Genomic DNA, 10,436 nt, shown 5'->3' with positions numbered 1-10,436 from the left:
ACATAGTTGAATAGATTCATATGAGATTTGGTCACGTTCTTTTTCTTCAAATTTGATTTGATACCGTACACCCGGCTGGTCATTTAAACATTGTCATTTTGGCATAATCTTGTCGTAAAATTCATATGAGTAGCGTCTGCAGAGGATGTTAAGGAGTTTAGGTCTCTTTGGATAGGCTAAGTTGAGTGATAAAGTTTAGCATAAATTTTTTGAATCTTGGCTAAACTTTAGCCTACCCCATTAGCACTTGTGCACAGAATTAGCCATCCATTGACTTGTGCACAGAATTAGCCAGAGATAAGGGTATAAAATTGGATCGAAACCGGATCAGGAGAGGATGATGGCACAGTTAAGCCACTGATACTGTCTGACTTGAGGTATGTGCTGTGCACTAAGCACCAGTTAATCATCGCTGTCATGTTGCTTGCATTTCAGGATGTAAGTGGGTGTGTTTTGCGTCAACCAGGGCTCAACCCACTCGACCCAATGGGAAGCTTTTGCGTAGTGGGTTGACCCAAAAATTAAACATCGGGTTATCCAAAACCCATTGGGTTACCCAAAGCTTTGTGTATCCTGCATTCGGTTCCCCTGTTTTCTATCTCTGTCTCGCGCATCACCCTCTCCCTCCCCTACTCCAGCCAGCAGCAACAACAGAGAAAAGCTTGAGGCCGAGTTGGCAAATGCGGAGACCAAGATCCACCGGTTCCCACGCGGCCTTCGGGGGATCGGCAGCCGCGACGGTAACAGCAGCCGCTACATCGCACCGAGCGTGGTGGCCATTGGTGCGCCGTGCCTACGGAAGATGGAGAAGGTCAAGCTCGCGACGGCGTACAACCTCTGCCAGAGAAGAAGCTCGAGGCCGAGTTGGCAAATGCGGAGACCCCTACGCAGCCTTCGGGGGATCGGCGGTGGCGACGGCGGCCACTACATCGCGCCGAGCGTGGTGGCCATCGGCACAACATGGGACTCCGCCGAGGGGTCGTGGCCACCGCCGCCGCCGAGCTCGAGAAGCACGGGCGTAGGTGGGGGCGAAAATGGATCCCGTGCGAACAAGGGTGCGCCGGCACGGGAGGTGCGTAGCTCCGACCGATCCTATCTAGACGAGAGAGCATGGACAGGGGCACGCCGGAGAAAGCCATGGACGATGGTGGTGCTGCGCGAAATTGATTAGAGGAGCGCAGGGAGGGAGAAGAGGCTTACTTTTCTCTTATTTTTTGGGTAACCCAATAACCTATTTTGTAAACCAGTTATTGCACCATATTACTTTTGGGTTAGCTCTATAGGGTTTTTACCCTACTAATTATGAATTGGGTTTTGGGTCACGGGTTGACCCAGGAAATCCTGCATCCTGACCTGCATTGCATCCACAGCCAACACTCATGTTCTTTCCCATCATTGGAGTGTCAGGGAGGCAGTGGATTGCAACTAGATGGGGGAATCTTTTTTTTTTCCCATGTGGAGCGTAGTATCTCAGCCACATCACGGCGTCAATCTTGCTCCCTCGGCACATGGTTTTAGAAAATGAGCAGCAAAAGAAATTTACCTGCTATAGGAGCTTCATGTAGTCCCACGTAAAAAATTCAAAAAATGCGAGTATTTTTGGTATAGTTAGACTCAAAGGCCTTGGCTGGGCATAGTAGGGTGGGAGTCACATGTAGTTATACCAATGCGCTACGCACTCTAACAAGTGTTAGCAGCTTGAAAAATCCAGAACATCTCTGACTCACATGGTGACGGAAGGCTGTAAACGTCAATACAGGATCACATGGGTTACGTGCGACACGAAAAGTTAAGACTCAGAGGGCCTAGGATGGGGCTTAATGGTCACACGGGTGACAGGTATGACATGTTGGGCCAAATTGCTGCACAGTCTGAACAATACGTGTGGTACAATGAGGTAAACAAGGGAATGAGTTGTCCGAATCACTGAATAACCAACACTTCATGTAAAACTTCCTTCAGAAAAAAACAGGTCATGTAAAACTCATGGTACCGAGAATATTAATATCATGATATGGAGCTGGATGTCGATGGCATCACAAATATTGTAGGATGGGAAAGAAAAGAGTTTAACTTGTTTGTCATTGTTCATGACCGAAATGTTTTCAACGCATCGGCTTCACTTGGGATCCGAGCTTTTTTTGTTCTTGACTTCATCAATAATCACGTTGCAGGAGTTCATGGTGCACGCATCTATAAGATTGTGATTCCAGAGTTTGATCATGAAAAACCTCCAGCACCTGTTTGTTACGGTAAGAAAATCTCCAATAAGAAATCAAACTTATGAAAATGCATGCCTGCTGCGGTTCGCAGACATGCATAAACTCATGTAGCGGTAACTCACCGTAGTAGGGAAGGATTTCGTGCAAGTAATTGTCCATGAAGCTGGGAGAAGGCTTTGCAGGCCCATGGCATATGACTATCAACTATCACCCTGCAATTTACCCTTCCATTTTCAGTAAGAAGATCCAAACATATAGGTCGAGGAAATGACCAAACAAAGATGTTGAAGTGTGACAAACTAAATTGCAGTTCCAGGATAAAAATACTGATTAGGGTGGCTGCAAATGTAGTAAAAAAAGATTGTAGTCTGATTAGGATCAAACCATATCTTTTTGTTTTGATTGTTATGCAAGTCTTGCTATTGGCAGTTCCTTTTTTTAATGAAATGATATGCAGGTGTCTCATGTATTTGACAGCTCTCATGCATATTTACAGGAAAAAAGTCTGCTCAAGGCTCAACAATTGATGGTGCATCCTAATCCAAAGAAAAAAGAAGTATGTAGTGGCATTTAAGCAGCACATAATATTACATTTGTAGTACTGCCGTTGCACTATATTGAAGAATATGTTTTATCTAGTTGCAATGTTGGGACTTTATAGTGTTCCTAAATTCTCATTAAATAGACATTTTTTTTTCTGCACAATTCAACTAACCCAAGCTTGTTTATCATAACTAGCACAGTTACGTAGCCAATACTGCAAATACATAAACTAATTTCCAGTAATATAACGTCAATTAGACCATAGCAAACATACGGACATAATCTAAACCTGATGACTGAGCTATCTACATGGGTTACGAGCCAGTACAATACATATACTAGCAATAGACTAGCATTATTTTTTTTCTTGAATATGCAGGTTGCATTAAGATAGGAAGAAAAAAGCCAAAATAGACTTACAGAACACGACACTCTCACATCCTAACTGTTAAGGTTACATACTCGCCCGTGAACAAGAAAGGCCACCCTAGAGCCCTCAAAAAAAAAAGAAAAAAGAAAGGCCACCCTAGACCCACAGCTTAAGACAACTGTCCAACTGGACTCCTAACGACCAGTACACTTAACCCTTTTGCCAAACATCCAGAGCTCAGCTTCCTCTTGCACTAGAGTGATGGCAAGAGCCAACACTCATGTAGTGTAGTGGTAAGCTTCCCGGTTGAGGAAGACACCAACAGGCAGTGGCAGCCGGAGGAATTCATGATTGGGTGTACATAAATATTAGCGAACGGAACAGTCATTGCATATAGGTTTATGAAAAATAAAGGGTACACCGTAAGTAGGAATAATTCCTTAATCCATTCCTCAGTATTGGTGTGCAGGCACTAGCTATGGTTGATTTGGGTTTCATTGCGGCTCTAGTCCATGAAGATTCTAAAATCAATAACCTTCAATCTTTTTTATGCCTACAATTAAACAAATATGCTACATTGAACTACTGGACGAAATGCTGAATACAACAATTCACCGGACCAGACATGAATCAATTGCAACAATTCACTGAGTTGAAGACGGGAGGAGGAACGAGAGCAAACAGGCGTTAATTTCTGCGAGTGTTTTGCTTGAAGGCTTGATGTCCTGCCATTCCTCCCTATCTGGGCCAGTTATGAGTACATTATGCATCGTAACTGAATTTTTCTTCCCCAAATTATTTGGTGTACAGATGAACACCCATGCACCTCTACTGGGTCCGCCCCTGCAACCAGGGTTCAAATCCTGGCGGCAGCAAAAACACCCCTTCCCTGGCAACCCAAAAAATAGTCGCAGGGTGCCAGCCTGGGGCACCCGTGGTTGGTTTGGGCCCTCCTTTCAGGGGGTAGTTGCAGTGGTAGTTAACCTAGTGGGTCATGGTTGGCCCAGGTTATGGTGTGGCCCTATAGGGTGAAGCCAGGTTCGGGGGTTTTCTCGGCCGGATTGGCTGAGGTTGCTTCTTCGTGCAATGCCATGGGGGGCGGTCTTTCCCCTGCCGGTCGAGTTTTTTTTAGAGTGATGGCAAGAGAGACTCTATGTGACACTCCATACCTCACCCTCCAGATCGTCCAGGCACCTAAGACCACAAGTGAGTTGAAGCCCTGCTTAGCATCCTAACCCACCAGACTGGAGGTATGCTGCCACCAATCCAAGAGGCCAGCCGTGTTAGCTTGTGGTGAAGAGACATGAAGACTAGCATTTAGTCTTAGTCTAACTGAAGTAAGCTAACCTACCTGGCTACCTCAACAAAAGAACGCTATCCTTTCTAAAGCATGTCATAGCAGTGAAAACAATTCGAGCTAGTCTATCAACAGCAAGAAGTGAAATCACTTCTATTTACCAGGATAGCCAGAAATTAAATGCAAGAATTGGGGATGAAGACCTGACCTTTGTCTGGAAACAAATGAATTCCACATATGCATGATACACTTCTCATCTTTTGTAACATTAATGAAATCATCAAGCATCTGAATTTAATCAGAAAGTTAAATAACAAGAATTATTAAACTACTACCGCACAGCAAATACAGATTAACTTGAGCTCAAGCTAAGGTAGCAGACTGTTCCTATTCCGTCCTTGTGCAAGAATAGAGCAAAAAGAATATCACATCTTACCCTTCTATCTTCAAAGTCAGCAACATCATCATCAACTTCGTCTTCACTATCATGATCTGAGAGAACTTCTTCAAATGCCATTGGCTACAATAAATATAAGATGATGATTAATTAAGCTAGATGCAAATATAGGAATGAATCATGATGGTAGGAACCAAAGCTCCAGGACAACAAAAGTTACCAGCACAAAGCGCATAACACTAAAGCTAAAAATTGGCCAAAAATGTGTGGAAACAGAGATAAAACTGAAGTCAGTTCAATGCAATTACAGTCAAGATTGGTAGAAAAGTATAGGATGGGAACAAGACATGAAAAGAGCTGCACAAGTTTCAACACCTGTCCTGTGTGAGAATGGAAGAATTGACGTTTTTGAAGGAGTTGCTGACTGCCAGATGATACAAACACAAACAAAGCGATGAGTTAATCGAAGAACTTGTATCTAAGGTGATTGAAGACAGTATTAACTGAGTAACATGGTATCAAGAACATAAACAAAAGGGACATACTTTCTGGGGTTAATCTGGTTGACAGATAGTCTCCTGGTCTTTCCGAACTCGAGTATTCTTGGTGGTGATAGATGGCCGCCATGTAATGAACAGGCAGGATCAACTGACGTGTCTGACACAGAAGTACCTGAAAAATTTAGGCGACATCAGGAAATTTCTTGATTATTATCCGAAATAAAGTGTATGTGCTGCATGCAAGGCACTCTAGGGATACAATGGCAGTGACTGTCTATGTGGCACTATAGAAGCCACATGCAATGTATGCAGGATCCACCTGCAGAATATTAGTTGGAAGCTATAGAAAAATTTAATATTTGTTTTAGGGAATTAAGTTGGCAATGTAAAAGGGGATATCCAGATAGCAATCCCACCATGCCATCCATCCTCCCCTCTCCACAGTAGTTATCCAGCTATGAAATATGCAATGATTTTAGGGCATCATACACCTTAGTACCAGGTTATGCAAAGTAGTGCTGAAGTCAAAATGTAATTCAATATCAACATGCCAGCAGAATGGTTGCCAGAAATATATAAAGAACCACTTTATCAGGCTGCAATGACTCTATTCAACAACCTCTTTCCAAAAGCTACACCAAGAAAAAGGTCGAAGAGTTCAACTTGTACAGACTAGCATGGTGTAGACTAATTGTTCAAGAAGGGTTTTATAAAAAATTACTGCTTCATAACCCTCATTTCTGGTCCAAGATGAGGTGGTGTCTTTTCCCCCCCCTTTTTTTTCTGTTATTGGACCTATAGTTCTCCCTTTTAATACAAAGATACACAGCTCTCCTGTGTATTCGCAAAAAAAAACAAAATTTGCTGCTTGGACCATGTGGCTAATCTGATGTTGAGTATATGTGTCAAGATTTAGTACAAAAAACATGAAGTTTAAAATATATCTTCTCCCCTGAAGGCCTAAACTAAATTTGTTCAACAAATAACTATTGAACTAAGTTAGAAACAAGGGAAGGAGACAAAGGGAATAATTCATGGATGGGTAGGGTTTCAGTATGTTAATATGAATAAAAAAAAGCAAATCAAATAAGATAAGAAATTTGATGTGTCCAACCCATATGAGACAAGAAATCTGACACTGTACATGTTAGGGAATTGGGAGACATTGCTGCTTTAATACCGCAACAATTCTTATATATAACAGCACATGAGACTAGCCTTAGATAAGAGTACATGAGGACTTCCTTGCTAGATCAATAACTAATATGAAACAAAAACCATTAACCGTACACCTAACATTAGTTCATTTCAAAGGCTAAGAGGAAAAGTATATAAATGCACCAATTTCCTTTTGCACATAGCTTCCTTCAAAGCTCACACGGGTATCTACAGGTGATTTTGATCGCATACCAAGTAGATGTCCATGCCTGATTATCTCAGTTGCTTTTGGCGGAACAATCGTCTCAGTTGCTTTTGGCAGAACAGTCACCTCAGTTGCTTCTAACGGTGTGATCACCTCAGTCACTTTTGATGGAACGATAGCTTCAGCCACTTTCGCAACAACTAATCTTGGACGCTTCTTATACTTTGAGCTGAAGGAACATTATTACTGATACAAATTGGTCTGAATAGAGAATTGATAAATCATATAAGGAAAGGGAGAACAAGCATACAAGTAGGAAAATGTTCTCTGCCTCGGATCAACTCCTGCAGGGAAATCCTGGAAATGATAGGGTGGGGTGCATTAGTTTTTCCATGAAATTTATGTGCAAAATTTTTCCAACTAAAATAGTATTGAGTGAAAGTGAATGTGGCTCGGGAAAGCAAAGGTCTCTAGGGTTTATGGAAACGTAACCTAGGAGATGCTCGCCTAATACAATGCCTATCTACCTTTCCCTAGGGGCGACACACGGCAACAGGCCTGTGCGGCCAGCACCCAAGGCTCCGTAGGGCCAACCGAATACCCCTTGCTAACATTTATAAGATAAGTCTCACACATGTGCGTCTATGTATCTATCTATTATACTAGATAGGGCAAAGTATAGCCCCCCCCCTCCCCCCTCCGGGTGATCTCGACCATCGATGGGATAACACGGAAGATTTTCTGGCCTCCTGTGGCCGCTTAGGTGTTAAGAGTCTTGGAGTCTATATATGTATCAAGACTGTCCTTTGGGCCTAAGTTGAATGAAATCAGATCCATTTGGACCAATAATTGGTATCAAGATCCTAGGGTTTCATCTCCCCTTTCTCTCCCGTGCTCCTCCCTCCTCTCCGGAGATCCCACCACCGCCACCCCAGCTCCCCACTCCACGCCGCCGCCTCTATCCTGTCCAGAGGTGCCCCTTCCCTCTCCGGCCCCTCTCCATCCGGCGCTCGCGCGGAACAGCAACCTCGCGCCCTCGATCGAGCCGCACGCCCCTTCGCAAAGGTGGCGCAGATCGGGCAAGAAGAGGTCCAGACTCGGAGCCGCGGCGCGGGAGGCGGGCGTGCGCAGGCAGGCGGCCGGCGCGGGCCCAGCTGCGAGGCAGACGCGCGGGTGCAGGAGGAGCAGGCGTGCGCGCGAGGAAGCGGCGCTACAGCGGCCAGCGTAGGCCACGGATGGCCCGACGCTGGGCCTGCAGCGAGCGGCGTGCAGGCAGCCAGCGGCATCGGCGTGCAGGAGCAGCAGAAGGGCGCTCGCAGCTGCGATTCCCCTTCGGCAGCAGCTCGTCTCCAGCGATTCTTCTCCGACCATGGCTTCCCCTGCACCGAGCCGCGGCTCTAACCACGCCTCCATCTCGTCGAGCACGAGGCGCCAGCGTGGGGAGGATGCAGCAACGCTAGAGGCTGCGGCTGCTGCTGCGGAAGCAGCGCGCACACGTGCGGAGCGGCTACGGCGCGTGCGCGGGTGGAGCATGAGGCTCTCGAGTCCGAGGAGGCCGAGCGAGCAGCCACGGAGGTTGCAGCAGCCCGACGGCGCGGGAACCAACACACGCGTGCAATGGAGGCGCGTGGGGGCCGTGTCGCAGAGAACCAGCAGGTCGTGGCTGAGGCCATGGCCGTGCTACGCATGGCGTAAGCTGCTGACGGCGACCTCGGCGCGGGCAGCGACAACGACGATAGTGTCTTGGAGTTGGAGCGGCGTCAACGAGTCTCCACCCCCAGAGCAGCGTCGGCGGGTCTCTCCATCTCCGGAGCGGCATCGGCGTCGCCCGAGCGGCAAGGGAGATCTACTATCGTCCAGTCGGTCTTCAAGGACTCTGGCGGCAGCACGTGGCCGTTGCTCACGAAGACGAAATACGCAGACTGGAGTTCGATCATGAAGGTCAAGCTGCAGGCATGGCAGATGTGGGAAGCAGTCAAGTACAACGACGTCGACGACCACGAGGACCGGCGTGCCCTTAGGGCGCTTCTCGCGGCCGTCCCAGCGGAGATGGCGTCCATCCTCGCCAAGAAGCCCACCGCCATGCTAGCTTGGGAGGCCATCGCCCAGATGCGTGTCGGCAGCGACCGTGCGCGGCGGTCCACCCTCTAGAAGCTTCGACAGGAGTGGGATCGCTTGGCCTTCCTGCCGAGCGAGGATATCGACAACTTCTCACTCCGCCTCGCCAGCTTGATGCAGAAGCTGGAGATGTTCGGCGACAACGACATCAACGAGGAGCAGGCAGTCGAGAAGCTTCTTCACATCGTCGCCGACAAGTACACTCAGGTTACTCTGGTGGTGGAGACGATTCTAGACTTGTCCGCGCTCACGATCGAGGAGGTGACAGGCCGTCTCAAGGCCGTCGACGACCGCAAGCTGTCTCTCGTCGAGCCGACCACCACGGGTGGCAAGCTTCTCACCGAGGAGCAATGGCGTGCTCGTCAGGGTGAGCGGAAGAAGGGGGTGGCTTCAGGCTCGTCGAGTGACCGCGCGCGTCGACCACGCAAGAAGGACAAGGGCAAGGCTCCACGTCCGCGTGGGGCGACGGCAGCGCCGCCGACGGCGAGCGCAAGGCGAACAGGGACGACATCTGTCGCAACTGTAGCAAGACTGGTCATTGGGCCAAGACTGCACGCGGCCGAAGCGTGGCGGTTAGGCCCACATCGCCGAGGCTCGTGCCGACGATGAGTCGACCTTGTTCCAGATGCATGGGAGTGTCAAGCTGCGCTCCTCTCCTGAGCCGACCGTCACCGCGCTCCTCCACTTCGACTAGCCGTGAGCTCACACCTTCCTCGGGAAGGGCGCAGGCGACGAGAAGATCGATGGATGGTACCTCGACACCAGTGCGCTACCCACCACACGACCAGGCGGCGCGAGTACTTCTCCGACCTGGACTCCACCGTGAGAGGCTCCGTCAAGTTCGGGGACGCCTCCACCGTGGAGATCGAGGGTGTCGGATCCGTTATCTTCGTCGTAAAGACCGGCGAGCACCGGATGCTCACCGGTGTCTACTACATCCCAGCACTGCGGAACTCGATCATCAGCTTGGGACAGCTGGATGAGAACTGGTCGCGCGTGGAGATTGAGCACGGGCTGCTTCGCATTTGGGACACGTCCTCGTCTTCTCGCCAAGGTGAGGAGGAGGAGCAACTGCCTCTACGTCCTCCATGCCAAGGTGGCGCAACCCCATTGCTTCGCAACTCGACGCGACGACGACGGGTGGCGTTGGCACGAGCACTTTGGGCACCTCAACTTTGAGGCCCTGAGGCAGCTCGGTGCTAAGGAGATGGTGCGGGGGATGCCGCACATCGACCATGTCGAGCAGTTCTGCGATACCTGTGTTCTGACGAAGCAGCGGCGGCTGCTCTTCCCGCACCAGGCGAGCTACTGCGCCAAGTAGAAGCTAGAGCTGGTGCACGGCGACCCCTGCGGTCCCGCCACACTGGCTACTCCTGGAGGACTGTGCCACTTCCTTCTTGTCGACAACATCTCCCGCTACATGTGGGCGATCCTCCTCGACACCAAGGCAGCTGCTTCGGACGCCATCAAGCGCCATCAAGCAGCTGCGGAGGAGTGTGGCCGTAAGCTCCATGTGTTGCGCACGAACAACGACGGCGAGTTCACAGCGGCTGAGTTTGTGGCGTACTGCGCCGACGAGGGCATCCAACGCCACTACTCTGCGTCGTACACTCCGCAGCAGAACGG

General features: G+C 48.8%; 1 protein-coding gene across 4 annotated transcripts in view; it reads right to left on the bottom strand.

The window, feature by feature from the left end:
• Positions 1–1,910: 1,910 nt before the first annotated feature.
• Positions 1,911–10,436, bottom strand: part of LOC120681509 (polycomb group protein EMF2B-like) — a 30,081-nt gene continuing 21,555 nt past the window's right edge. The window contains exons 15-22 of one of the 4 annotated variants that reach the window (XM_039963020.1): positions 7,003–7,049; positions 6,740–6,921; positions 5,375–5,501; positions 5,205–5,253; positions 4,869–4,952; positions 4,641–4,720; positions 2,345–2,434; positions 1,911–2,240 (exon numbers count right to left, since the gene is read on the bottom strand). In XM_039963020.1, coding sequence (XP_039818954.1) covers positions 2,120–2,240; positions 2,345–2,434; positions 4,641–4,720; positions 4,869–4,952; positions 5,205–5,253; positions 5,375–5,501; positions 6,740–6,921; positions 7,003–7,049 — 780 coding nt within the window. In that variant the 3' untranslated portion in view covers positions 1,911–2,119. The remainder of the gene's footprint in view (positions 2,241–2,344; positions 2,435–4,640; positions 4,721–4,868; positions 4,953–5,204; positions 5,254–5,374; positions 5,502–6,739; positions 6,922–7,002; positions 7,050–10,436) is intronic. The other 3 variants (XR_005677898.1, XR_005677899.1, XM_039963021.1) reach the window with 3 other exon arrangements.

The sequence above is a fragment of the Panicum virgatum genome, chromosome 7N, assembly GCF_016808335.1.
Source record: "Panicum virgatum strain AP13 chromosome 7N, P.virgatum_v5, whole genome shotgun sequence".
NCBI lineage: Eukaryota > Viridiplantae > Streptophyta > Magnoliopsida > Poales > Poaceae > Panicum > Panicum virgatum.
Note: the sequence above shows the minus strand (reverse complement) of the source record. Positions and strands in the feature narration are given on the sequence as shown.